Source organism: Carcharhinus amblyrhynchos, chromosome 3 (assembly GCF_965287045.1).
Source record: "Carcharhinus amblyrhynchos chromosome 3, sCarAmb.v2.hapA, whole genome shotgun sequence".
Taxonomy (NCBI): Eukaryota; Metazoa; Chordata; class Chondrichthyes; order Carcharhiniformes; family Carcharhinidae; genus Carcharhinus; species Carcharhinus amblyrhynchos.
In genome coordinates, this window is record NC_137326.1 from 36,784,013 (window position 1) to 36,807,234 (window position 23,222).

General features: G+C 39.6%; 1 protein-coding gene across 11 annotated transcripts in view; it reads right to left on the reverse strand.

The window, feature by feature from the left end:
• Positions 1-23,222, reverse strand: part of magi1b (membrane associated guanylate kinase, WW and PDZ domain containing 1b) — a 437,384-nt gene that overhangs the window by 190,785 nt on the left and 223,377 nt on the right. For 10 of the 11 annotated variants that reach the window (XM_080183290.1, XM_080183253.1, XM_080183263.1 and 7 more), the window contains exon 2: positions 1,822-1,938. In XM_080183290.1, coding sequence (XP_080039416.1) covers positions 1,822-1,938 — 117 coding nt within the window. Of the gene's footprint in view, positions 1-1,821; positions 1,939-13,413; positions 13,512-23,222 lie in introns of all 11 variants that reach the window. The other variant, XM_080183271.1, reaches the window with a different exon arrangement.

Consider the following 23,222-nt stretch of genomic DNA (forward strand, 5'->3'; position numbering starts at 1 on the left):
CTGGCTGGGCCAACATTCATTGCCCATTTCAGAGAGTCAACTACATTGTTGTGGATCTGGAATTTCACATAGACCAGACCAGGCAAGGCAAGGATGGCAGATATCCTTCCCTGAAGGATGGGTTTTTACAAAAGTGGCTTCATGGATTTTTATTGAATTCAAATTTCACAATCTGCTGTGGTGGGATTCAAACTCAGGTTCCTAGATCTTGCCATGGGTCTCTGGATTATTAGCCCAGTGGCAATACCACCATGCCACTGCTTCCTCCTTCTACTTGACACCAATTTTTCCTTGTGGTGTTTCCTGGGACATTTTTCCATGTCAAAGGGATTAAATAAATGCAGGTACATTTAGAGATTTTTGACCACCTTATCTTTGTGGGAATATGGAGTACACTCAAGCACCCTGGGTTTTTTTGTTGAAAGCCACTGATTGCAACCACTGAGGATTTGTTGTAAAGCCTGATGGGCAAATTTGTGAACTATACCAGCTCACACCTCTTTCAACCTCACACAACCTCACTTTGGTTTAAATCTGGAATCCAGCAAGGAGGTTGGGTAGGAGGAGCTGAGTTAATAGATTTATATAGACTCACAGAATCTATAGAGCAGGAGGCGGCCATTTGGCCCATCGAGCCTACACTAACCAGAATCTCACCCATGTCCTATTTCCGTCGCCCCTCATATGAACCCTGCTAATCCTGCTGACACTAAGGGCAATTTATCATGGCCAATCAACCTAACATCTTTGGACTGTGGGAGGCAACCAGAGCACCCGGAGGAAACTGATGCGGACATGGGGAGAATGTGAAAACTCCACACGACAGTGACCCAGAATTGATGCCGGGTCCCTGGCACTGTAAGGCAGCAGTGCTAACCACTGTGCCACCCACCAGTTGATTTACAGACTTACTGGCTAATCACTGAACAGGAATGAAATCAGAGGAACATCCTTCACTGGCTGAACACAGAAGTTGAAAGAGACGAACGAACATAATGGCAGTTGTCTTTTATATAAAAAGCTGACTCAGTTCCTGGCTTCAGTCTTGAACTGGAAGCTACATTGCAAAAGGCTTGATTTTGCAGTTTTAAGTTGTTTAGAAGTAATGCCAAAAACAAGTCAGTCAAACAACAAAGGATTGCATAATTTATTACTCATTGTCAATTTGTTTGCAAAGAGGAGGGATTGCTGTCATTATTACGGTGTACAGTTAATCTTACTTCCTGTCTGTAAAATAGAGCACCCCCTGGCATATTTATCTGGCCACATCCCACTCGATGTTTCACATTTTGTCTTCAGAATGACTGAGGAAACCCACCTGAGGAAGACAAAATATTTGGGGCACAATGTGGTCTTATTTGTTATCCTTGAGTTATGCTGAGTATCACTGTATATGGAGCAATATACACACTTGCATATCTAAGACATTTGATATGTTTACAGGAACAGCCAGGACTATTGCACATGAGCAAATCTCTCTGAGATATGCAGATAAACACACTGCCAGGTCTCGACTAATGTCAAATTTAAGTGCACAAGAGCAAACTGTCCATCATTTTCCTTTTAATTTCCCTTTACTTTAGAAGAGGCATCTTAAAAGGCTCAGTTCCTCCTCATGTCAGTACATCGATTTGCTATTATTTGTCCTCTTATTTCCAGACAAGTTTAAAAAGGTGTTTTTAATTTTGAAGGCAACATCAGAAGTAAAACAAAATGTATCAGCTGAATATCACGAATGTCAAAGAGAACCAAAATCATCACAGGACTATATGACGAAGAGGTTCAAGTTAAAAGTAAAAAAAAGCGGTTTGATATACATACAAGGCACAGCATGTCGATAAAGGTTGTCTCGTATTGTCTGCTGTAATTCGTGATCTGCTGATCCTTTCTGAAATCGCTGGCTAAGATAGTGCCGTAGATCTTTGTTTAGTTTGCTTCCTGCAATAAACATAAAAGGCAGTTAGTTGGAAGCATAACTTATAGTTGGAAGGCTGTTCTCATTTAGCTTCACTTATGCTCGATTTACTTATGCGACCCTGCTATGCACATAACCTGCAAGATTTCAACATGAATGGTTACTTTGAAACAATGCATCATAAACCTTGCAATGCTCAGCACAACGTATGGGGGTAAAAAAAACATGATCAGCATTTAAATTTGATAAATTTTCCAAAATCATCTCAAAAGTGCTCGGATTTCACAAAATAAACCCAGGTTCAAATTTACAAATAATTATTCTGTGAGAAAATGTTAAAAATGGACTTAGTAAATCATTTTGAAAGTCAGGAGTTAAATCCAATTTGGAGAGTGATGAGAATTCTGAATCAAAGGAACGTTGATGCATTTAAATTTTTGTATTTTGTTTAACTAATCAATAAAAAGGTTAACAGCTCACTGCGAGGCACTGGGAAAAATTTGGACAAAATTCTCTTTTAGCAAAATCTTAATCATGGATTGTGCTAACAGTGCGCTACAAAATATTTGTGTATATGAACTCACAAGTCAAATTCACAAGTGCGATCCTGATCTACCAGCTGGAAACAGCAACAGCACCTGAAGAATTTCCTTTAAAAAGCACTGTTCCAATTGTGTGATAAAATTAGAATTTACAGACGCAATCATATCTTGACAGTTCTAATGGATCTGGATTACTTAGGATTGTGTTGTTGCATTTTGCTTTTATTCTTAAGAGCTACAGATCTACTTCTAGTGTGAGACTTTACTCTGATTGAACTGTACAAAAAAAGTCTATTCACAGGAGAAAAACAGGTAAACTTCTCTGAACAACCGGGTAACTCAGTGCTCTAACACAGGATGTGCTGAGTTGCATTCTCCCTTTCAGTTCCACTGTAGTTGAGGCAAAAACGTCTGATTTCAAGAAGACATTTGATATAGCTCTAGGGGCTAAAGGGATCAAGGGGAAGTGGGAGAAACGGGAGATCAGGATATGGAATTCAATAATCAGCCACGATCAAAACGAATGGTGGAGCAGGCTTGAAGGGCCGAATGGCCTACTTCTGCTTCTAGTTTCTATGTTTCTTCTGGAACATGTTGAGCACTTCTTAGTGCTAGGGAGCCACCTTTCTCAAAATGCCACCATTGACACGCAGATCCAATACTGGATCATTGCACCAGTTCAGTCTTCCACAACAGTTTATGACGGCACCGTCAAATTTGTGATCTCTACCTAAAAGGCCATGGGCAACAGATACATGGGAACACTACCACCGGCAAGTTCCCCTCCAAGTCACTCACCATCCTGACTTAGAAATACATCGCTGTCCCTTCATTGTCGCTGGGTCAAAATCCTAGAGCTCCCTCTCTCACAGCATTGTTGGTGTTCCTCTACCACATGGACAGCAGCGGTTCAAGAAGCTAGCTCACCACTACCCTCTCAAGCTTAATTCAGGATGGGAAATAAATGCTGATCTAGCTAGCAACACCCACATCCCATAAGCGAATTCCAAAAATCTACAGAAATGAGTGTTTCACAACAAAGACTTCCACAAATTGACAAAGGTCCTAGTGTGAAGAGCAGTTTTCATCACCACATCTCTTCTATACTGTGGAGAGACCTGTGATTTCCCAGCTTAAGCCATCACCTTGCTGGGGGCAGAGTGTGTGCATGTGCGTGAAAATCTCACCCCTGGACTATGCATCAGTGACACATAAGAGCCTTATAAAAATTTCATCAGAAATGTCTTCGCCACATCCTCTGGGTTCAACGGAAAGGCCATCAGGCAAGTACTTGAAGCCAGTAAAACAAGATTTCAGGCAAAACTCCTGCTCAATCAACTTCGATGGATGGGACACTCTTACTGGGTGGCTGAAAATCATCTTCCCCACCAGATCCTATTTCCTCAACTCTCAAAGGGCCAATGTTCTAAGAGAGGACAAAGAAAATGCTACAAAAACTCTCGCGCTCTCTTTGAAATACTGCAGCAATTTCATTAATGAGGAGGGAGCTTACTGTCAATCAGTCAAAATAGCAGTGACTTCTCCATGAGACTGCATCATGCTTCGAGTTACAATGTCTTAGTGATGAGGTAGAGTGTAGCAGAGAAGGAAAGAAAAGGAAGCAAATCCTGTATTCTGGACCCCACTACCTGTGGGATATCTGGCTTAAATGCTCAAAGGTCAGTGGGTCAAGAACAGTCTGTTCAGTAATATAAAGTCATGATGTGGAGATGCCGGCGCTGGACTGGGGTAAATACAGTAAGAAGAAAGAAGTCTCAAAAGCTTGTGAGTTTACTATCAAATAAATCGGTTGGACTTAAACCTGGTGTTGTCAGACTTCTTACAGTCATATAAAGGCCTATGCCAGAAACTCATGACCTTGAATAGATGTCATCCTTAAATCAAGGGAGTACCAACATTGGCGATTGCTGAATCTGAACATTTGGTCCTTTTGGTTCTTTACAGTTTACAGAAGACGACAATCATTTCAAAATCTAAGAACTTTGCACTGCTAGTCCTCTCGTTTGTGTGCTCGAAGTAGCTGATAGTTGGTTTCCTGTCATGGCACAATTGTGGTCAATCCATTTTGAATATATAGTCTAGGACAATGTAAACATTGCATTTCTAAATGCCACGATCATACATCTATACTAAAATCTAGTTTTCTGTCTAAAAATCCAATTTCCTGCTGACAACTTTACCAACTAGAAATTTCCATATTTATATCCTCAACGGAAATTGCCCATGAGCACTTTATGTTGCAATTGCAAGCTCCCATCAGTAGTAGCACTGCAGTGTCTAATTTTTCATCTCCCATCTCAGTCTGTATTGCTCCAACCAACTCCACTTCCAAATCTAATTATGCAAAATAAAGGCAGACTGTATGAATTTAAAACAGGAATTGAATTATCTCTCTATACCTTGATCCAATTATGACCCCATTTCACCTGCAAATTCTTCACAGTCTGTATTCAATGAAGAGAAGGCTGACTTACCTATTCTAATTCTGTTTGTTAAAGTAACTGTTGATGGAACAACCATCTGTATATTTCGAACATTAAAAAATTGGATGAGTTGAATTTTGTGAAGTGCAAAACATTAACTATTCTCAACCTGATCCATCATTAGATTGAACTAGGTGAACTGTAAGAGGTTAGATTGTATAATGAGAATTGTTGTTGCAGAGACAGGAAGAATTATAGTTACTAGGCTCTGATGTTTTATGGGGTTGTATGTTATCTCCTCCCACTAATGGTAATCAGTTCTCACAAATTTCCTAGAAAGGCACAAGGCGTGGGAAATGTCACTACCCTATTGTTAAAAGTAGCAGTGCATCTGATCAACCCTGCTTTTCTTCTGCCCCAGGGCACACCATAATTAAAACGTGGACAACACATCAAATATTACTTCATTTAAAACAACATTTTTATTTATTAACATAAATTATCATTTTCCTTCAAGTCATGAGAAATCATCACCAACTTGCTACAACTCAGTATAAAATAATGCCGAAGTTGAAGAGAACTGCAAATCATTTCATTGGAGAAATTCACACTGTCACATTTTGTTATCGCCTTTCATAAACTTGCCCATCTGACTGTATTTTAATTTCAGACACAATTTACTGAGTCACCAATGAATTTTATATGCAGTCCATGTGGACATATCAATAGACATCTCATTATTGAAACTCAAGTCACGGTAAACAAAACAAAGAGTTGCTCTAGTGCTGGTTGAAAAACCTGGTGCGAGGCAGCTGCCATGAAAGATTTTACACTGCTGCCCAGGTAATGTCCTAATGCTGTGGCACTGAAGCTGATTGGCTATTAACTGATGCAGGGACCAAGCATAAATTATTGGTGGATAATTTACTGCACCAAGAAAAGAATCCTCTGTACAGCAAAAGCATGAACTGGCTGCTCAATCACCATATTCACTATTCATCAGTTGAAACAGTTACAGTCACAGGCCACTCACAATCACCTTTCCAGGGCCACATGTGCCAAAGATTCAGAGCAAGTTCACTTCTTGATTCTGGGCAATTGCAGAACTGCTAGTCAAAATTTAAAAATGTTACAATGAACAGCAGGCACATGAAACTGCTTGTGATGGGGTAGAAGTTTTTTTGAATAATACAGGTCAGTTATGATGATGAATGTATTTTTTATATGTTTGAGATTATGTACAAGAAAGAAAATGTGTGTTTGTAGGTGTCTGCGTGCGTGTCCAGGTTAATTAAACAGGAGGAAGGTTACTACAGACAGGTTGTCTGTGAGGGGTAGCAAATGGAATGCTAAAGGTTGATGCATTTGTAATAAGAGGTTATGGTGAGTTTAAGCTACGTGTAAATGGGTTGAGTAAAAAAATTTGCATTGCGCGATAAATGGGGAACTTGGTGTTTCAGCTGTTAGATTTCACAAGGGAGTTCAGAGGTAAGAAGGAACCTTTACATCCTATGAAGTTTTCATGGTAAACAGCGGAAGGTGTGTTAAATTTTGTTGACCCAAAAACAGAGGCAAAATAGAAAAACATGAAAGAAACATTTTTATCTTTGAAAAAGGAGAGGACAATGGTACATTATAAAGGAAAGTAAGATACTTAAGGAAGGTTTTTTTTTTAACTGAGTTGGGTGGCTGTGGGGAAAAGATCCTTTGCGCTGAGAGGCTGTAAAAGTTTTGAATTGGAGGGAACTAGCTACACAACATTAAGCCAAAAGACTGTGAATGTTCAAAAAACAGTTTGTTTCAGAGCCTCCTTTTTGGAATTACACATCAGACTGGAAATACTTGAGAAGTTGTGTGGTATACTGTTATTGAAGTGACAGAAGTTCCTTTACTTGAGTATTATTATGGATTTTTATGGTTACAATCTATAAGAGGGTCATTGACAGGAAGGTAGTTTAATTGTGTACTTTTGCCTACATTTTGGGGAGGTGGGAGGTTGTTCTGAGGATTGTTTTAACTGTGTAACTTTAATCTTGTGTGCCAAAGTTCTTTTCTTTGAAATCATTTTTAAAATTTTTAAATCTCTGAAGGTGTTATTGGAGTTTCTATGCTTTAGTGCTTTCTGTGCTTTTATGCTTCAGTTAACTCTTCCTCTTCCTTTTCACAATAAAAGTTTATGATGAGCAAGGCAGATCTCACCCTGGGGTCCAGCTAGCTCAGCAATAACATCTGCTATGGTCATAAGACAGTCAATCAGTAAGGGAATTGTCCAGCTTGGAACAAAACTAAAAGCTGAAATGCAAGATTTTTGTAACAGCTTTTCTGATAATAAGCATTTATCAGGCAAAACCTCAAGTGCAGTTCAAGGGAATGTTACAGCATGGCATGAGAAACAAATTTTTAACAGAGAGGTTAACAATCAATATTGGCTGAATTGTTCTGAAGCAGCTACATTCTCATATTTTGGCCCTAGGTTTGTAAACCGATGAGAAGTGACCAGCACCTGCTAATGATTTAAAAATTATAAATAATAGAGCAAGCTGCAAAGCTTCCTGCCGTTTGAATCAGGTTACCAGAATGTATCCTCAATCTTTAGAGAAGCCTATCCAGAGAACATAATATGAACAGCTTATCCTGAAACCATTAACAGCAAGTCAATAAAGAAACCCTAACAGTTTGTCATTCAATAGAAACAAAAAATAGGGCCTGGAGGAGGCCATTGCTCCCATCAAATCTGCTCCACCATTCAACATGATCATGGCTGATTCTCTATCTCAATGCCATACTCCTTGACACCTGTTGAGAAATCTGTTTCCTTCTTAAATATATTCAGTGGTTTGGCCTCCAGACCCTTCTGTGATGGGCAATTCCACAGGTTCACCACTCTGAGTGAAGAGGTTTCTCCTCTTCTGAGTCCTAAATGGCCTACCCTGTATCCTGAGACTGTGGCCCCCCTTGTTCTAAAGCCCCCAACTAGAAGAAATAACATCCCAACATTCAATCTGTCCAGCCCCGTTAGAATGCTGTACATTTCAATTAGATCCCCTTTCACTCTTCCAAATTCCAGCAAATGCTAGTCTAGCCATCCCATTCTCTACTCATACAACAATTCTGCCATCCCAAAAATCAATCTGGTGACACTTGGCTGCACTCCCTCCATGGTAAGTCCACCCCATCTTAGATAAGATGGCCAAAACTGCACACAATACTCCAAGTGTGGTCTCAACAAGGCCCTGTACCACTTCCTTCCTTGGACATCCTTGCTCCTGTACTCATGTCCTCTTGCAATGAAGGCTAACATACCACTTGCCCTCCTGTCTGCTCTAGTTGCATTCAGTTAGAAGCAGTTATTTGCTGTGCCTCAAATAAAAAGCAAAAAAAAATGCTGAAAATACTCATCATCTGCAGCGGGAAACAGAATTAATGGGTGGAATTCTCCCAAAGTGGGTTCAATGGGAGGCCAGGTGGTGTTTAATGGGAGGCCCTTTTATGCCAGCATGAAATTACAATGGGATTGTCCACTAGTGTCTGTCATGGCAGATCCCATGAGTGGAATGCAGATGAAGGCCCAACCACCCACATCAGATTCTCCGCAACATCAGTGGGAAAACATCCCCATGTAAAATACATTTGGAATAATGTGGCATGCTGCTGAACAACGCACACAGCTGCCTCTGGAATTCAGGATGGAGGCCGTCAGCAACCTGGGACCCGTGATGTCAGAGCAGTGGGTGGGAGGGACATCTGCAGGTGGACCTTTCAGCTTCAAATTCTTCCTGGAGATGCACCTTCTTTCTCAGATGTTGGGTGCCTTTGCAGTATGGCACCAGATATGGCAGTAGACTACACATCATCAGACCAGTCTATAGTTAAAATCTTCTTTTTAACTAAATGGATAATAAGTGTAAGGAACTTATTACTGGCTCCAATGGCAAAAAATAAAGCTTCAGGAGCTTCACAAAGGAATTAGACAGGTTCTTATCAGCAAATGGGATTCAAGATTATTAGACATGCATCAAGGGAGCACTGGGATCAGAAGCTAGAGGAATGAACTGTTTTCCCCTACCTAAAACAATTACTGTGTTTATCACTGGATATAAAGGCCATGAGTATATGCTATTTTTGTATGGGTAGTGTATTAAAAAAACAGCATGATAACTGAGTTTCAATTGAATATATATATTTTTAATGCTTGAATTATGTTAAATTATATAGATCCATTTTGATATTCCACAGGGTGAAGTTGTTCCTAATGTATTCGGTCAGTAGTAGTTAATCAATATAAAGAAAGCATAATGTTACACCATTCTGTCGACATTAATACAAACGCTACATAAACTGACTCCCAGGTTTAGTTCAACATCACATTCCTTCCTGGCCCGTATATAAATGATCCTACTTTTGCAGAATGATCAAGATAGGCTGCTTGTGTCTTGTTCATTATTTCTCCAGTACATGTGTATGAGTACTTTAAAGAAAGGACAACAAGTCGCTTATTCAAACACTGCTCATGTCAAAGTAATGCTTGATGGCTAGACCAGATTACAAATCCAGTTTAAACTAGTGAATTGGTGAATAGTATCTAACTCTTAACTTCTCCTCCGGCCAAACCATTATAGAACATAGAATTCCTACAGGGCAGAAAGATGCCATTTGGTCCATCAAGTCTGCACCAAATCTCTGAAAGAGCATCCCAGCGAAACCCTCCCCTCTGCCCTACCCCCAGCACATCCTTAGACACTAAAGAGTAATTTAGCATAGCTAATCCATCTAATTGCACATCTGTGGACCAGAAAATATGGAGAATATATGGAGTAAATAATTCAGACATTTGTAAGTTTACCTTACAAATTTTGAGATCTGTAAGGCACTCAGCTTCCTAATTTATAGCAAGAAAATGTATATAGCGTGAAAAGAATTCAATTATATAAATCACACTCATGCTGCTCAACTTTAGTTCAGTCAAGATTTCTGAACTCAATGTGGATGAATTCTAATTTATGTCAATTGGATCTTAGTAACTTGAAAATCTACCAGAAGACAAACCTGACTAATTCACCAAAAACAAAATGCCATTTATCAGATTCCAAAAAATGTGTTCTAACAAAAGACATACTAACTTCCTTTAGACTGATCCTAATTTTACTTTAGTGTTCTGACGACTTAGTATTTTGTTGTATCATTTGGTTCTCCATTTTTTAACCTATAAATTATCATTTGACCAGCACATGCTAATCCATTAGTGTAATATTTTTCAGATTTGAGAAGAAACAAAGGATCATTTATCCTACCTGTATCTCTACTTTGTTGATCTTTTTAATATATTGTGGGATTTCCATTTTCCCACTGTTGATGTAATTTTTTTTTAATTCATTTGTGGGACATGGATATCGCTGGCTGGCTAGCATTTATTGCACACCCCTAGTTGCTATTGGAGGGCATTTGAGAGTCAACCACATTGCTGTGGATTTGGAGTCACACGGAGGCCAGATCAGGCAAGAACGGCAGATTTCTTTCCCTAAGGGCATTAGTGAACCAGATGGGCTGCTCCGACAATTGACAATGTTATGCTCAGCAGTAGATTCTTAATTCCAGATACCTTTTGCCGAATTCAAATTCCACCATCTGCCATGGTGGGATTCGAACTCACGTTCCCGGAACATTAGATGAGTTTCTGCATTAACAGTCTAGCGATAATACCATGAGGCCTCACCTTCCCTAACCTAACCCAGTATGGAAGAAGACTTCAATTGCAGAAACACTGAATACAAAGTTCGCTATTACTGAATGAATCCCTCTGTGTTTTGTCAACTAATCAAATGAACTATGTATTCCTTCTTTTCAAAGCTGCAAAGCAATGCAATGAAACACTCATCAACCTTTTCAGGAAGCGGTTGGTGTATCAATTGTAATAAATAGCTGCCGAAATTCTTATAATGGGCCCAGACACACTTTTGTTAATGTGACACAGCTAAATGGCATGTGGGTGGGTGTGAAGAATAATTAGATGTTTGCATTTATCACAAGTCTGAAAAATAATGTGAGCTGCACTTAATTAGCCTAACATTTAGATTGTTACTCAATGCTACATTATGAGCCTCGATGCTGTTGCTGCCAATGTGCTGCATGTTATATTCTTCTGTTATGTAACACGTGCACTATTGTACCAGAACATCAGACTTCATCTGTGTTAAATTACATCTCCAAAAACACCACGCTGTTGTAAAATATTCCATTCTATTTTTATCCCTTTGAGGAGATAACTAGGAATGCACTTGTACATTTATGGTTACTGATTCAAAAAGGTCCAAAAATGCTTCAGATGGAAAACAATCCATAAGGTCTATGCAAGTGGACCAGGGCATACACATGCAGCTATTAGTGGACCAGGGCGTACACATGCAGCTATTAGTGTACCAGCTGTAAGAAAGCTCAATATAACTCTAACATTTTAGGAAAAGGGAAATTGGAAATAAAAACAGAATTGTGATCAAATATAGCTATATAGGAAGAACAAGTTACTGATGTTTTGTGTGTGTATCCCTCACCAGAGTTGTTGACAAGAGGATGAGACGAGTTACTAAAGCTAAGAGAGAAGAAAAAAAATCAACAGATTTTACAATCACAGGAAGAAACCAAATGGATTAAATGGGCTGCTTAGCATAAGACTGTTTAAAGATTAATGAGATAATCGAAAGACAATGCGAGAAGTAAGGAAGAACAGAAAGCCATGCAAGGAAAAATACACAAAAACAAGGTGGGAGAGATTGTGGGAAGGGGCAGAGGGAGAAAGAAAATGTAAAAGGGCAACAGATATAAAATTAAATGGGAATTGCTGACAAAGTACAAAGGATATATCAGTTCTGAGAAACGAATGCCGAATGCTCCCACATGGCTAGGATTCCTCTGGTGCCCTGTGTTGACAAAGAGTTCCCATTTCAACTATTAACCAATCTGCAATCTCTCTTCCAGTACCAAAAATCCCACACCTTATTATAAGTGCCCTCTGCTGCAGTGGAAATGGTACATTTAATTACATTCTGAAGTTGCTAATATCAATGTTTAGGCAAAAGATAGCAGAGTGCTCAATAGAAAGTTAAGATAGTGTCCTGAAATTTGCTTTGAGCTTTGTTAGACTAATGAAGTCAACCAAAGACAGAGTTCAGACTGGCAATAGGAATGGAACTAAGGTGATAAACCACAGGGTGTTCAATGAGACATTTAGTGAAGTGGTCACCAAACGTGTTTGACTTCTCAGGACAAGTAGTTAATATAATAAAATCCACAAAATAAGCAAGATCACTGGAATTGTATTTCCAAATACGATCTTTTTTTTCCAATAATGGGGCTCAACAAGATAAATGCAATTTAAATGCTGGTAACAATTCGCTGCAACCTGAAATCAGTGGCAAGTTGCCTCTGTGCAAATGCAATAGTCAAGACATGAATCCAACCACATCCATTCACATGTGCAAAGCCTTCTTTGTTGGTGCCATAGCATTTATTTGGAAAGGAATCAGGTCAAAATTTACTTGGTAACTGGCAGCCATATTTCAAAATGCAAACTGGAAGCATTCAGAGGACACAGTTCAAGTCCCAACACTAACACCTGAGAGAACTTTAACATATAGGTTGCTTTAGCTGCTCAACTCTAATTTTAAATCAATTTGTTTGCAAAGCCAGAGTCTGGAGCTATTCTATAGAATCAGTAAGTTTACAACACAGAAGGAGGCTGTTTAATCTACAGCATCTATCTCAGTTACTCATTTGAGTACTCCAAACTAATTAGACTGCCCTGCTCTCTCCTCATTGCCACCTATGCTCTAAATGTTACTCTCTTTTCCTTTAAAAGGTGCAATTCCTCAGTCTCTACCCATGTTCCCTCTGAGCTGTACAGGGGTTCCTGTGCAGGCTGCACGAAAGTATCAAGTACGACTGTGCAGAAATAATGAAGGTCACACGCACTTACATAAATTGGTCCTAGACAGCCCAAATGCTTTATGACTCAATCTACTGTATTAAAGGATTGTTTTAATGTCAACAACTTATATTTATATAGCAACTTTAACATTATAAAATGCCCGAAAGCAATTCACAAGAGTACTATTCAGTAAAAAAATGACATTGAGCCACACAAGAAGATATTTGACAGGTGACTAAAAGCTTGGGCAAAGAAGCAGGTTTTAAGAAGTGTGGTAAAAGAATAGAGTGTGGCAAGGTAGAAAAGCATACAAGCATAGGGAAGGGGTGTTATTCCAGAGCTTGAAATCTCAGCAGCTGAAGACACAGCCACCAATGGTAGGACAAATAAAATTAGGGATGCTCAGAGCAGAATTTAATGGGCACAGATATCTCAGAAGGCTGTAGGGCCTGAAGATATTACAGAGCTAGGGACAGGCAAGGAGATGAAGGGATTTAGAAACTAGGATGAGAATTTAAAAACCAAGATGTTACTTGATTGGGAGTCAATATAGGTCATTATGTATAGGGACGATAAGAAAACAGGACTTACTGAGAGTTAAGACACCAACAACAGAGTTTTGGATGACCTCAAGTTTGTGGATGAAAGAATGTGGGGGGCCAGCCAGAAGTACACTGGAATAGTCAAGTCTAAAGAAAACAAAGGAATGGGTGAGGGTTTTAGCAGCAGATAAGCTAAGACAAGCGCTAAGTTGAATGATATTACAGAGATGGAAACAGGCAGCTTTCGGGCTGGCACAAATACGTGGTCAGAACCATATGTGACATGAAGATTGTGAACAGCCATGTGCTCCCCAGCCAATCTGGGGAGAAGGGTGGGATTGGTAGCTAAGGAAAGGTTTTTGAGAATGGGGACTGAAAACAAAGGCATCAGTGCTTCCAATTTTTGTACTGCCCGTTGAATAAGCAGCCTAACTTAGCAACAGTAAAAAAGCCTAGACAGGCAATGGTGAGGTAGAGCTGCCTGTAAAGGAATGTCTCCTTCATTATTGATGATCATCTTAAATCGAAGACCACCACTCTCACTCATGGGATGTCCACCCTGATCTCACATCATCCTACAACTCTTCTTGGATTTTCTGTATATATCCAGCAGCAGTGGTCACTGGATGAGAAGTATTTTCTAATTTTAAGTTCACATGGAAAAACATTTTCCACGAGAAACTACATCTTCCCTCTTAACCAAAGGAAACAGCTTTACTCTATTCACTCTATCATAAATAGTATAAACATCGCTTTTGTACTTTTATGAAAGACTATTGTATCCCAAAACCTTACATTTTGAACTATGTATCAAGAATATTTTACAGAAGTTACATTAATCCCTTTGTGATGGTTGTATCATTACCTTTTTCTTTTGTATTTGTACCATCTGTAATTTGCTATGCATTATCGCATCTAAGCACCTATTACAGTATTTTCAATGTTTCAGTTTGTTTTTAATTATCTAACTAGTAAAAAGGCCAGTAGTTCAAATTTGAATTTTCAAAAGTGTGATATTTATCACCTATCAAATTAATCAAGAGGAAAGTCTGTACCTGGCACAACACACCAAGACTAAAAGGTAATTGTTTAATCTGAGCATGCTAACCCATAATGACACAAGAATTTTCATTCAGGGATGATGTGGTTTCTTATGGACTCGCATTCCATCCATTATTTTGTACTTTGTGTCTGTATATGCTCTGTTTGCGAACACAGTTTTTCACTCACCTGATGAAAGAGCTTGAGACTCCGAAAGCTAGTGCTGCCAAATAAACCTGTTGGACTTTAACCTGGTGTCGTGAGAACTCTTACTGTTTCTGATGGAAACAGCCTTTCTGATATAAACTTAAGTTAGAAAATGCTTCTCACAGTGGCAGAGTGATTAGCATTGCCGCCTGACAGCCCCAGGAACTCAAGTTCGATCCCCAGCTTGGGTCACTGCCTATGTGGGGTCTCCACTTTCTCCCAGCATCTGTGAGAGTTTCCTCCAGATGCTCTGGTTTCTTCCCACAGTCTGAAAGACGTGTTGGTTAGGTGCACTGACCATGCTAAATTCTCCCTCAATGTACCCAAACAGGCGCCTGAGTGTGACGACTAGGAGATTTTCACAGTAACTTTATTGAACTGCCAAAATTAGCCTACTTGTGACACATCAATAAAAAAAAGACTATCGCTGCTAGATTTATATAGAAAATCCAAGAAAAGCTATAGTATGATGACAGGTCAGGATGGAGATCCTATGAATTCCCACATTTAATCCGTGGAGAATGATCTATTGCCCAGGTATAACAATTCCTGAAGGCAGTGAAAGCACTAGTTTCTGAGCAGATCTAAATCATAGTAAATATCTTCCTACATTATGATCAACAACATATGTGAAGTGACTTAAATAAATCCCAGTAATAAACAGAGACTCAGCATCTCCCAAGAGCTGACATGCAATACAGTCCTTGAAGATCTGCCTTATCGTTATGTATTTGAACACAGTGAGCATCTAATAAATTAAGCTTACTTTGCTCCAGTCAGCTCGAAACTTAAGATGATTATACAGTCAAGCTATCTGGATGTGTGAATGAACACAGAATTAAAATCTGGTTTACATTATAATAAATGTGAAATGCAGCAATAGTAACTATTTTTCCTCTGAGGTTGTGGCTAGCATTTGGTATGATCTGAAATAATTAGAGCCACAGTAGATTTGTGCAAACTGAGTCAGTGCTCACTACTTACTGAGGGATGAATTTCACTATGCAAATTCTGTAGCAAAATCATAAGTCATTTCAGCAAAGGCACCTTGATCCAGCACTATGACAGCTCCATTTTTCACTGGCCCAAGTAATTCAAAGGAATATAATACTCCAAGCTATGTTGTTATGGGAATGCTCAATTAGATGGAATAAAAATGAAAAATGTTGCAAATGGATAGCAGACCCATCAGCATCTGTAAAGATGAAGTTAACATTTAACATACGTAGGTTCAACAAAGCATCAAGGGCCAACACCCAGAATATAAACCTGCCTTTTCTCCTTTCAGATGCTCATGGCCTGTTACAGCATTTCTAACATTTGTTTTTAATTCCAGCTTTTGTAGTTTTTCTCTTTTTATCATACTCACTAGCAATCTTGGGAATTTTTGCTGGTTCACTTCCTTCCGACAAGTAGTACTTTACACTTCACCAAAATGAATTCCAGCTTCCACTGTCCTGCCCAGTTAGATACCTTATTAAATTCATTTTGTACTTGTTATAGATTTTACCTCCTCAAACTCAATTGCTTCTTGAAAGCCAGTCGTTCTAAAGCACTGTTTTAATTTGGACTCAGTGCTGCCATTTGCAGATTTATAACAGCAAATCTGGCCTTTTCATCTTTATAGCAGAACAAGTTTTAATCCCAGGAAAAAATGCTATCTACTATCCTGCTGCTGTGATAAAATGCAGTAATATATCAACTGGAATGATATATGGTTGTGTAAAAATTGTGAGCAGATTGATTAATGTTGGTTCCCTGCAATCCAAACTTAAAATAAGCTGTTTGATTTTGATCAGTTTGCATGACGCTTCCAAACCTCAGGCCATTAATATTAATGATAAAAACATGAGAATCTAAACACTGATCACTGGGACATCTCATCTGAGTATTTCCACCCATCTCTATATAATTCCTCCAACAACTATAACCTATTCTGTAGTCAATTTCTGACCCATTCACAGGTTTTACCCTCAATCTCCATTAGATAAAGCCGGTAGCCTCTCATGCAGAATGAACACTGCAAATAATTTTGAGAGTCAAGATGCCCCGTGAGAGATGGCTTTCTGCAGGAATCTTTGGATGTCACCTTTTCAAGAGAAGTCAAGAAAGTCAGTCAAGCAAGACATTCCTCTTCTGAACCCATGTTGATCTCTGTCTACCATTTTAATGTGCTACAGCAATCCTTAGAGATTTCAGTTTGAGATGGGCAAAAGACTAACGTGCCAGAGCTAAAAGGCAATCCTAAACTACTCCTGCCTCCCAGGCTTCTTTCTACAACATAAGAATACAATCATTTTACAAGTAGTAAAGGAGAATTTGGAATTTTCTTAATATTATCAAAAAATAAGCATCTTCATTTATTTCCTGAAAAAGTCAAATATTATACTATTTATCCATTTGAGAAAAATGGAAATCCACAATGGAATTCCAGCTTATGTGATCTAATCCCTTTATGTTAGAGGCATTCATTCATTCAATCATGTCTGCTCTACCCAGAGGTGGGTCCTTGGCTCATTATTTTGCTCCTTGACAAGTTGTGTCAATGGTGGTTAGATGGTCAAATTCCATTCACCTAAGCATTCACACTGATGTTTTTAAGAATCACCATAGAATCCCTGCACCACAGAGGAAGACCATTCAGCCCATCAAGTCTGCACCAACTCTTAGCTAAACCCTGTTCCCACAACCCCACTTGTTTGGCCCCATTAATCCCCCAACCTATATTTCTTTGGACACTAAGGGGCAATTTAGCATGGCCAATCAACATAACCTGCAAATCTTTGGACTGTGGGAGGAAACCACAGCACCTGAGGAAATCCATGAAGACACAGGGACAATGTACAAACTCCACACAGCCAGTCAGCCAAGGTTGGAATCAAACCCGGGTCCTCTGCCACTGTGCTACCCAAATAAAACATTAAAAAAATACCTGGCTGCATTCGTCAAAGTTTAGCAGTACATTTTGAGGCACAAGCAGAGTTTCTGAGAAATGAAATTATTTTGAAGTTATAGAGCATTAACAATGTGATTATTTTATTATTGAAGACTTTACAATACCCAAGCATCAGAGGGAAAAACAAGAGGCAAATCTGTCTCTTAGACCAGTTGGCAAGTAATAGACTAACTAACAACAAATAGTTAAATTAGTGGTTTCATAAGAAGGAACACTTAATGGCTCTATTTTGTTGCTTGTTAATAATGTTTTCTTCTACATATTTAAGCAAATATAAAATTACACTCAAGAAAAAAAACACATTGGCAAAGGTGAATGGATGTGACTTCATTTTCTCAAAAATGTCATTATAACCTTGACATAAAACTAAAAACGGTTTTCCTTCGGGTATCTAAGACAAGCACGCTTTTCTATAGTGCATCAATTTTACTACTGGATTCAGTTAAAATATAAGATCTAGTAGCAATCAATTTCTAAAATAATGCTTTTTTCTTCGACAAAATGATAGCTTGGACTAGACAGCAGCAATAATAACAACACAAGCTTATCCATCTTTACAGAAATGGTTATTAAGGATGCAACAGCACGTTCAAGCAGCTTCCTTGCTGCTGTGATCCAGTGTCATTTACCCCATACCGATTCAGGGCAGCCCCATCCAACCATTAAATATTTACAACATGCAGCTTCTTTCTGGGTCGCAAGATTTTACTTTTTTTGAGGAACACATGTCCACGTGGATACAGTCAAACATATTTCAAAAGAATCACCAAACGAACTCAAATAATTATCAAAGCTTCCAATAGTTTAATAATTATTATTATTCAGTGTTTTAAATGCATCGACAGACCTGCTCCACGCAGATATATTTCTGCTGCTGAATGCAAGTATATTAACATGATATCCCCCAAATAAAATTAATTCTATGGCATTTGATTCTTTGCCAAATTATGATTGCACTCTCTCTCTAGTTCCAATGATTTTGGATACAGCAAATCTGGTGTAATCACTTGCAGCTCTGATGTTACTTTCTTTTTGCCGTTCAGCTGCTTATAGTAACAGGCCAGCAGGGAGCACAACAGATTCAGTACTGCAGAGAGCAACTCTCTGCAAACTAAAACAGCTTCAACAGTATGAGGCTTCCAATTAAGCTTAATCTGCAAACAAATTTGCATTGTCATTTCTACATTATACTGTGACACCCAATAGCTGTTCACCTGTCATAGTCTGAAGAATCGTCTTTCCATGTACCAAAAACCATTAAGTCTAGGTTTTTTACAAATATATATTCAATGAATTGCATTCATATTTTGCTATTGGTCCTAAATGCTGATACCCAAATTTAGATGAACTGCAGCTACCCTCTGTACTGTTAATGTTGCCCTTATAGTGGCAAACAGGTGTAACATAATCATCCCAATACAGAATTAATCAGTCTGGCAGCTTAGGTTCGAGACAAAGTCCCATTCACTTCCTGGGTAGTTGACAAAAAAAAAACAAACTTGCATTTCTAAAGTGCCTTCTTTATTTTTTGAAATTTATTAGTCAAAGTAGGCTTATATTAACACTGCAGGGAAGTTACTGTGAAAATCCCCTAGTCACTACATTCCAGCACTTGTTCAGGTACACTGAGGGAGAATGTAGCATGGCCAATGCACCTAATCTGCATGTCTTTCAGATTGTGGGAAGAAACTGGAGCATCCAGAAGAAACCCAAGCAGACACAGGTAGAACATGCAGACTCTGCTCAGACAGTGACCCAAGCCAGGAATTGAACATAGTTCCCTAGCATTGTGAGGCAGCAGTTCTAACCGCTGTGCCGCCCTCTATTGTAACAGAGGATTCAATTAAATCAACACGAGAGCGTAAAATGCAGTAGAATCTGTAAAATGTGTCTACATGTTGGTTTCTAGTCCCTGGGTACAATTTAAATTTGATGGTGTATGAACATCAAACATCATTCTGAAGAAGCAATTTTGGGTCTGCAATAACACAAGATGTTCGATATGAATACCTTAAAATCAACAGTTGCTGGATTTAAGTTACATATCAGTGAATGCAAAATTGAAAATTAATGAAGAAAACAAAAGCTCTCTCATTTTCAGACCTAAAGTAACAAGTTATCTGGGTAAAGTACCCTGAAGGACAGGCACAGTGTGGCTTATTAATTATTATTAATGCATTGCATCACTGGATGACGTCCTCCAAATATTTACCCACGCAACAGAAACTCGATTTTACCCAAGTGATCAGGTGCAGTATGCTTAATTCAGCAGCATGCCCAGAAGGAAATTGTGAAAGTAAATTAACTAGCAACATTCCAGGATCTTGTTTCAGCATTCTGTTCATGTAGCCTGGCAACTGGATGCCCACCTACCCTCTCAGTTTGCACAATGCAGGGAGGAATAAATGATACTGTGGATAACACAACAGGAAAGAGGAAGGGTGGAAAGAATTCTACATTTGAGGTGTGTTAAAGTATTGATGTATGACTTTCAACAATTAACTTTAACCAAAGGGTATTATCTAATATTTATATCTAGTTATAAAGTAAAATCTTCAACTTTAGTGGTGTAAATCAAGCCTTAGCTCAGTGGTAACATTCTTGCCTCTGGGTTTAAACTCCATTCCAGAAAGTCGAATACACCATCTCAGTCAACACTTCAATACAGTACTGAGGACATTAACTAGAGGCCCCTTCTGCTCGCTCAGGTGGAGTGACAGACTCCAAGGCACTCTTTGAAGAGAAAGAATCTTTCAAGGTATCCTGGATATAGTTTACCCTTCAACCAACATCACCACCTCCCAATTTCCTTCTGGACCTGCCTCCCAGCAAGAAAGGATCTCTGAATATAGAAGCGTTGGGGTGTTTGGGGGTAGGGGGTGAGGGAGTAAATGTATTTTCCTTCCTAAGCTTATTAATGTGCATGACTTTGTAAAATCCCGGACACCACAGTAATCAATATGGTCAACTTAATTAGCTTGATCAAACTGAGCCAATCACTCGTTTTTAAGTGCCTTCTTCATTACCAACACATACGTTTTTCAGTTTTTTAATTTCATCTGGAAACCAATTAAAAGTAAATGTCTTTATGACTAAACTGTTTATTTAATACACATTTTCACAAACTTTATAAACTTGTTTTAACTCAGTGTAATTGTGCATCAAATGAATAAATACTCAAGGAATTAAACTAGCACAATAAAATTCTAGTTCAAATACAGACTTAATACAGACTTTGTTTTGTTTCGGTCTTCACGGAGGAGGGCGTGAATAATTTGCCGTGTGTTAGAGATGGAAAGGTGGTAGGACTGGAGGGTCTCAATGGCATTACTGTTACTAGAGAGGCGGTGCTCGACAGACTGGAGGGGCTGATTGTGGACAAGTCCCCAGGACCGGATGGAATGCATCCGAGGGTCCTGAAAGAAATGGCGGAGGTGATAGTGGATGCCTTGGTGGTTATTTTCCAAACGTCGCTGAATTCCGGGAAGTGCCGGAAGATTGGAAAGCGGCTAATGTTACGCTGTTGTTTAAGAAGGGTGCCAGGCAAAAGGCAGGGAATTATAGGCTGGTTAGTTTAACGTCTGTTGTAGGTAAAATGTTAGAATCCATCATCAAGGAGGAAATAGCGAGGCATCTTGAGGGGAATTGCTTGATAGAGCAGACGCAGCATGGTTTCGTTAAAGGGAAGTCGTGTCTGACAAATTTACTGGAGTTCTATGAGGATGTGTCCAGGGCAGTGGATAGAGGAGAGCCGGTGGATGTGGTCTTTCTTGATTTTCAGAAGGCGTTTGACAAGGTACCTCACAAGAGGTTATTGCAGAAGGTCAGGGGGCATGGAGTTGGGGGTAGGGTGTTAGCGTGGATAGAGGATTGGTTGTCAAATAGGAGGCAGAGAATGGGGGTCAATGGGTGCTATTCGGATTGGCGGACGGTGACTAGTGGAGTGCCCCAGGGGTCGGTGCTGGGGCCTCAGCTATTTACCATTTATATAGATGATCTGGAGGAGGGAACCGAGTGTATGGTGTCAAAATTTGCTGATGACACCAAGATTGGTGAAACGGCAAACTGTGCGGAGGGTGTGGAGAGTCTGCAGAAGGATCTAGATAGGCTGGGCGAATGGGCCAGGAACTGGCAAATGGAATTTAATGTTGGCAAGTGCGAGGTGGTCCACTTTGGTAGGAATAATGGTAGGAAGGATTATCACTTATGTGGCAAAAAACTGCAGCAGGCGACGGTGCACAGGGACCTCGGGGTCCTTGTTCGTGAGTCGCAAAAACCCAGCTTGCAGGTGCAGCAGGTGGTCAGGAAGGCTAATGGGATGCTGGCCTTCATAGCGAGGGGGATTGAATATAAAAGTAGGGAGGTCTTGCTGCGGCTGTATAGGGCATTGGTGAGGCCGCAGCTGGAGTACTGTGTGCAGTTTTGGGCGCCGTACTTACACAAGGATATTTTGGCCTTGGAGGGAGTGCAGAGGAGGTTTACTAGGCTGATGCCAGAGTTGAGGGGGTTGAGCTATGAGGAGAGGCTGAATAAACTAGGCTTGTACTCGTTAGAGTTTAGAAGAATGAGGGGAGATCTCATTGAGACGTATAAGATGATGAATGGGATGGATAGGATAGAGGTGGAGAGGCTCTTCCTGCTCAGAAAGGACAGTAGGACTAGGGGGCACAGCCTCAAGGTAAATGGGGGGCGGTTTAGAATGGAGTTGAGGAGGAACTTCTTCACTCAAAGGGTGGTGAATCTCTGGAATTCTCTGCCCGTTGAAGTGGTGGAGGCTACCTCGCTAAATATTTTTAAGACGCGGGTTGATGGGTTTTTGATAAGAGAGGGGATTAAGGGTTATGGGGAGAGGGCGGGAATGTGGAACTGAGCCACGACAGATCAGCCATGATCTTATTGAATGGCGGGGCAAGCTCGAAGGGCTAGATGGCCTACTCCTGCTCCTATTTCTTATGTTCTTATGTTCTTAAGTTTAGCTTGATTAATTTAACCAATTCAGAATGCCTTTCTAAATAAAGATAAAACCCAAATTCCTGGCATTCAGCTTTAATACAATTCATCTTCAAGTTGTATGAATAGTAGAAAGGTGGCAAAAGAAGTGAGGCCGATTAGGACCAAAAAGGGAAAGTATATGTGGAGGCAGGGAACATAGCTGAGGTATTAAACGAATATCTTGCAGCTGTCTTTACCAAGAAAGTAGATGCTACCCAGACCCTGCTAACAGGCAACAAAATTCTTTTTCTCAAAGAATTCAAAATTGAAAACAAGGAAGCGTTGGATAGACTGTCAGTACTGAAAGTTGACAAGACACTGGATCAGACGGAGTGCACCCAAGCATACGGAAGGAAGTGAGAATGGAAATTGCAGAGCCACTGGCCATAATTTTCCAGTGTTCTCTAAACACTTGGAAGATGCCAGAGGACTGGAGAATTACAAATATTAAGCCTATATATTCACAAAAGGTTGTTAGGATAATACCAGCAATTTCAGGCCAGTCATCCTGAAGTAGTGGGCAAGCTTCTAGAAACAATTATTTGGGATAGAATTAATAAATCATGTGTACATAACTTGGAGTTTTTTGAGGTGGTAACAAAAAGGGTGGATAAGGGTAATGATTTTGATACAGTGTACAGAGACTTTCAGAAGGCATTCAA